Raw genomic sequence first — 7,084 nt, forward strand, 5'->3', positions numbered from 1 at the left:
GTATTGGTCCCGTGAAAAAGCTGTTTTGGTGTTTAAAAAAAGTCCGGGGAATAAAAATGATTCGCTGCATGATTTCATTCTCTTTTTAGGCATTCTAGGACAAAGCACTATATCAGACACATTTTTACTTCTAATACTTGCGCAAAAAATGGCGACGCTACCAAAAGGTATGCGTGAAATTTCATGACCCTAAAAAGTGCTTGCGTAAATTTAAATAGCGACCCATCTGTAATTTCTGTCTAATCCTTTAGGGGGATTTCAAAATTATAGCAAGTCACAAGGGGAAATTTGAACGCATTGTGAGTTTGTTAGGAGGTCATTTGAAAAAATCTGAGAATTTCTTTTTGGGTGCTATCGCTCCAGGGGTGTTTCTGTGTGCATCTTCATTCAAGCAATGGGATGGGGTGGTCATGAATTTTTTGTCATCTCAAAACGCGGTCATGATTTTTTTGGTGCAATGGGTAGGGGGGTTTACTCCTTTTGACTGATGCACATGAAGAATTTGCAGGCCCACCCCTGGCCATAATAACTGAACGCCCCTTAGAGGTCTTGCTTTTTATGTTTTTTCTAAAAGTGATAACTGACGTGTATGATGTTATTGCTGTCTCACGCCATGGTTAAGTGCTGCAACCTCTCCAACATGAACCTGAATTGATGAGGATTTCACAGCAATGCAGTTTCAACGCTTGACAATAACTTGTAATTGTATACTCTTACTTTTAAAAATCCCTCAAAGTTACTACAACGACAACTTGGTAGACCCATTAGAAAACGACTACATATATTCAAAGGCATGGAGCCATCTGCAGGCATATTTGGTCGGTGTCTATCTTGGCTATGTAATGTGTCGACTCGATGGACAAAAAATCAAAATTAACAAGGTAGGGAAGGTTATGTTTATGTCGATTAAGGTAGTATGCGCCTCGAAAGTGAACGACGTAAACTTTTGCTCAAACTTTCTTCAAGGAATATTTCAATTATTCTCTTTCAAAATCAAGAATTAAAAATCGGGGGGGGGGGGATCCACCGGAAAAATTTTGGTACTAGAGAAACAAATTACTCAAGATTTATTGATATTTGAAATTCAAAATGGCCACCATCCCTGTGTTTACTCTGTGGAGTAAAAATACAATTTTCGATTTTTGAAAAACTAAGCCGGTGAAAAGTTATCTTATACCAAGAAATTTAAAATGAACCCACACAAGTCGTAGATCAAAAAAGAATGGAAAAAGTTTGAGTGTCCGAATTTCTGTCCCCGAGGCGCTTTCTACCTTAACTATCGAATGACGAGTTAGAAAAATTGCATTTCACTATTAAAACTCCACCATCGTTGTCTGGATTATTTTAGCATGGTGTGTTCAAATCACGCTCAGATCACGCTCAGGCTAGGTCTGTGTATTCCGATACCAACGAGACATTCCCACCGTCTCAACAAGCAACAAGAAAGTATGTTTCTTCTCGTCATAGTAGAGTACTTTGTGAAAAATACGATGTGAGTCTTGTAGATTGTGCTTGTAGTACACACGTCATGAGAAACAGAGTTGATATTGTTCAGACATATTGCCGTACACGTTATCTCTATTGAGGTCATATGCAAAATAACTCAAACGTTAACATTCAATCAGCAGTTACATTTCATCAGAAGTAATTTTCAGTATATATAGCATGATGTGCAACTATACAGAAATGAAACTGCTTTCATATTCTGTAGCCATCAATTATAACAAAAACTGTTGCTTGATTTCAGCTTTTCAGTTTGTTTCTCTGGTGTGCTGCAGCGGCCACTGCCCTCGCTATCGTTTATGGAGTCTACCCTTCCTTGATTGGGGATAGCCCAGAACAATGGGTTGCCGTGCTCTACAGATCGACGACAAGTTTTGCTTTCGTCACAGCTGTGGCGTGGGTTATATTCGCCTGTGAAACCGGGAACGGAGGTAAACAATAATGCCCACATTGGTCTTCCCCTCAAATGTGTATGTTCAGATGACGTCCCAGTATAGGATAGTGAGCTTTAAGGTAGAATGCGCCTCGGGGACAGATATTCGGACTCTTAAACTTTTACCATTCTTTGCTGATATACCACTTGTTGGGGTTAATTTTAAAGCTCTTCATGTAAGAAAACTTTTCACCGGCTTAGTTTTTCGAAATTCAAATTTTTTATTTTTCTCCATAGAGTTAACACAGGGATGGCGGCCATTTTGAATTTAAATATCGATAAATATTGGGTTATTTTTTCTCTAGTACTTAAATTTGCACGGTGACCCCCGATTTTTTATTCTTGATTTTGGAAGAAAATGGTTGAAAGATTTCTTGAGGAAAGTTTCAGCTAAAGTTTAAATCTTTCACCTTTGAGGCGCGAACTAAATTAAGTGAATTTGTTCGCGATAGAAAACTCTCGAGTCACCCACGGATCTGGTATTGCATTGAATTCTGTCGCGCATTGTGTATGACAAACAAAATATTGTACTTGAGAAAAATTTATAGAACTTCTGTTGCCATTTACCGGTAATATGTCAAATTCTCTAAAATATCACCACGACTAGACTTGTGACCACGTTGTACAATGATTTGTATACAGGAAGCCATGCATTTTGTTCGCCGTTTTCTAGGACAACACAGTATTATACATTGAAAGAGCATTTTATTGTAATATCAGTAATTTATGTCAAAGTCTGGTGATATTGCTTGTTAAAGGTAGAATGCACCTCGGGAACATATTTCAAAACTCCAATTTTAAAGCTCTTGGAGTAAGAAAAGGTTCGCCGTTATATTTTTGTTTGAAAATTTGAAACACATTTTTCCTCGCGGAGTTACGGTTAACACATGCATCATGGCGGCCATTTTGAATTTCAAATATCGGCAAATCTTACCTTTTTATACTAAAATTTGCACTGTGACACCCCCGATTTTTATTACTGATTTTAAAAGAGAATGGATGAAAGTTTCCCTGAATTGAGACAAGTTCGAGACGCATATCACCTTAATTAATTCCGACTGTTTACAACGTTTAATATCGCAGGATTGTCGATGTCACATTACAGTGTCGACCGAACCCAATCCAGAATATCTGAATGTCATCCTGATCTCATGCAATCAGTGACCACTATTATATCAATCCCGGTTACCGAACAATGCTGACGTCATAAGATTGCTTTTGCTCCTGTGGTGTGTCTTCGAGCGTTGTAATCCTTCTCTCCTTTTCGGTCGGAAAGATCATCTCATTTCCTTTCCCTTTTTTCATTTTTTATCGCTCTCTTTTCGTAAAAGCTCGCCAACTTTCATTCTGAACAGAAAAAAACCCGAGCCTTTCCAGAAACCACCGTAAGGTAGAGAGTGTAATGTGATGGACAATGAATAATTCACGTTCTCCTGTCTAAAAGAGAATTTGTAAATGAAAGTCAGACGTGCATCAGTTAGTGCCAACTTGCAAGAAGATATTGATTTACAATCGAAATTTAGTCAACCCCTCTTGAACAAAACGAGTGTTATTTTCCATGCCTGCTCTACTCAGTCATTTTTTTCCACTACATTACGACAAACTTTGGAGATTTAGATATGCCGAGATCTGACTTTATTTCCTCTTTGTACAGGTCCTGTGCACACGTTTCTGTCTTGGAGCGCCTGGATTCCACTTTCACGTCTGACGTACGGTGCTTATCTGGTTCACCCAATTGTGATTTATGGCTTTTACTGGAATAGAAAAACAACGATACATTACACGGACCTTAACATGGTTATTATTATTATTATTATTATTATTATTATTATTATTATTATTATTATTACAAGTTTAGGGGCTATACGTATTATATAAAATCTAAAAACAGTTCATTGAAGCTGTGGGACTTCTGAAAAAAGGTGTTGTTACTCCTGAATGGTTGCCATGGAAACGTCTCACATTAAAATGAGTGTGATTTTTTGGTGTGCTAACCAGAAAACCCCTTATTATCAATTTTTACATCAATTAATAGTTCTTTAATAGGAATTAGGGAAAAAGTAACATTTTCAATCCCAAATAGTTACTATGGCAACTCGAAACATTAAAATAAGTCTGGCATTTGTGTTCTCTGACCCGAACTTCCCCACTAGATAATTTTCATATCAATCAAAGTAACTTTTCATGGGATATTAGAAAAACTGAAATTTTCAACACCTAAAATGGTTACCATGGAAACATGAGGCAGTGAAATCGATATCATATTTGGTCTTTTCGACCCAAAATACCCTTATGGTGAAATTTTCACGGAAATTGAACCTATTATTATTCGTGTTATTATTTCTATATAATACTTTATTAATTATTAATTATTATTATTATTATTATTGTTATAGAAATACGTATAGCATGTATTATCTGGTGCGATGCACGTCTCAATATGCCGTCACGGTGTTACATAAGTGCAGATTGAAGACATGATGGGTTCAATTGACCATGGTGATACATTCAGAGGTTTTACAAGCTATGTCGTATCTCTGAGATATTAAAACGTAAATTTGCCACCGCGATAACTTCTGAAGTTGTACAGGCTTCACTGATTCAGCTAGACTTTTATCCAAGTCAGTGTTATGAACGCGATGATTTGAGTTCTGTTTTCATATGATCTGCAATCTACACTACCCTGACATGGGCTGCCAAATTTCAAATAGGTTTGTTTGAAATAGAAGAGACTGTTGCAAAATGTTGTATTCTTTTAAAATTTACCGACTTAAACCAAGTCTTGATTGTGTCAACGTGATGACGAGTATTGATTAACAATGACATGCCGGCAAGTCTACACCTTACATTCCAACGGGCGACCATCCTCTGTAAGTTTATCAAAACGTATGACCAAGAGAAAAGGATTGGTAGTGTACAAATCTAGGCGCAGTTTTCCAGACAACATTGAGAAAAACGGAAAGTGTTTTGAAACTGTTTGTTCATATACTCTAAGCGTGTTCACGCACAATATGCTCGTTGATAAAATATTAAACGCTTTATGGAAGTGTATTTCGAAAAAATGAAAACTGTCGACGAAAATTACCCACGTTCCTATCTTTGGGTGCATCTGATGATATTCTATGACGAGCTCAAAACATTTCGTAATCGGTTTGAACAAGTGACTGAAATTATCATCGTGTTTCGAAAGAAGGACGGTGGATAGGATCTGCGGGACTAATCTGACCAGTCCTTAAAACAATTCAATTTTCTGTTACAAATCCATATCTGATAGTCGTTGTTTTCTATATAGTTTACGTTGACTTCCATCTTACATCAAACAGACTTGCCCTTATAACATGGTAATTTTCTCGTTGAACGTCAGTAGGATTCACGTGACCACTTGATGGCGATGTTGTAGATTTTCGTGGTCGACCGGAGTTGCCAAGTGGCCCTTAAATGAAATTGGTCATCAGTTTGTCGTTTTTTACCCGTTTACTGCAATATTTCGGTGGTACATAGTGTGGTTTAATTTTCCTTGCACATTTCTACACTTCTCATCATGAATACATAGTTTTTGTGGCGGCGCTAGACTTGGTTCAAGTCTGTGATTTGTGAATTTGAGTGGAGTGAAAGCAATGATTTCTATTCTGCTTTCATGTGAAACGCGCGCGTGAGTGGACGCGATGAGTGAGGTGAACGCTATACAGGGGAGTTTCACCCAGAATCACACAGAAACTAACTCACTTTACTGCGCAGACTCAAAGGTAATGCATTCAATCGCTGGGATTACCTGGTCTTGGCTACCAAATCCGAATAGGTTTGTACGAAATAGGAGAGACACAAGAGAAACTATTATAAATGATTTCATTTTTTAAAAATTCACCGACTTGAACCAAGTTTGTGGCGGCGCATCTATTTGTGCTCTATCCTCAAGCAGATGTCACGGTACAAACAAAAGATCGGTTACACAGGTCACAGTAAATTGGCTAACAAAAGCCCTGGCACTACTAGTATTTATGATGCACAGTTTCAAACTTCTTGGTTGTATTGTTGTCACCTTTCACTCATCTTTTCATTTTCTCTTCACTTCTATTTGCAGATATACTATTTCGTCGCAAGTCTGACTTTATCCTACGCCTGCGCATTCGTTGTGTCACTGGCAATCGAAGCACCAATGATCGGATTAGAGAAAATCATGTTCCGTCGTCGACGTTGATTTCAACTTACAAAATTGAGAGGAAGACTGCCTAGCAATTCAACAATTATGCAAATCAACCTCCCTGTGTCTCGATTTTTAACCTCGTCCCACTCCAGAAATTTTGTAATTATTAATTTCTACTTCGTTGTTCCTCTCCAGACATTCTGTACCTTGACAGAGTTCTATCAGCAAATCAGATTACTAGTAGTTCTTTCAATGTCTTATTATCATTTTCTATCAAATTGCGCCATCTACGTTAGACTCTAGCTGTGAATTTTTAATATGTTTTCCGTAATTTTCGTTCTGTTGGAAATACAATCGATTGTTTTGCTCCAACTAGTGTTGAAATGTCTAATGTTCAATACACAACACAGCAATGTTAAATGTTATGTTGATAACTGAATATTAGTCCAAACTGAGGTACTGTATTGCGTACATAAAGGTTTTGTTGGCAAGATTTATACTTTAAATTGTGTACCATGATGTATTTGAAAATTATACTTTTAAATTGAATTGAAAATGTACGAGTTGCTTTCAGAAACTCAAATAATAAATAAACTGTCAAAATTCACAGCCGTCGTCATTCATCTGATTTAGGTATTGCGATTTTCGTAGTTCAGTTCTTGAACTTCCCTGTAGTCTCTTCAAGCCCATGATACTGCACAGAGCAAAATCCATCCAGGCAAAACTACACCAAAGCAACGGCGATGACGTAAGAGAGTGTCATCAGCTGCCACTGGTCCTGCGTTTTTATAATTATATAATTGAAGTTCACCTGCTTTGAGACGGAGCATTAGATCATTAGTGGGGTGGTCAGGATACCAGAGTGCACGTTTTTCTTCAGCGTTTCAAACTTTGACTAACCCTCCCCCAAAATTTCCGAAACATTTTTCCTAACAAACTTCATGTTAATATTGTTTTCTCAAAAATCAACAAGCACGCATTTTTAGGGCAACCCTTTACACTCA

General features: G+C 37.4%; 1 protein-coding gene across 2 annotated transcripts in view; it reads left to right on the forward strand.

Annotated features, from left to right (window-relative positions):
* The window catches only part of LOC139115582 (nose resistant to fluoxetine protein 6-like), a 40,961-nt gene extending 34,304 nt beyond the window's left edge, over positions 1-6,657 (forward strand). For both annotated transcript variants that reach the window (XM_070677825.1, XM_070677824.1), the window contains exons 12-15: positions 737-881; positions 1,748-1,934; positions 3,591-3,733; positions 6,018-6,657. In XM_070677825.1, coding sequence (XP_070533926.1) covers positions 737-881; positions 1,748-1,934; positions 3,591-3,733; positions 6,018-6,134 — 592 coding nt within the window. In that variant the 3' untranslated portion in view covers positions 6,135-6,657. The remainder of the gene's footprint in view (positions 1-736; positions 882-1,747; positions 1,935-3,590; positions 3,734-6,017) is intronic.
* Positions 6,658-7,084: the final 427 nt, after the last annotated feature.

This window comes from Ptychodera flava, chromosome 17, assembly GCF_041260155.1.
Source record: "Ptychodera flava strain L36383 chromosome 17, AS_Pfla_20210202, whole genome shotgun sequence".
NCBI classification, from domain to species: domain Eukaryota; kingdom Metazoa; phylum Hemichordata; class Enteropneusta; family Ptychoderidae; genus Ptychodera; species Ptychodera flava.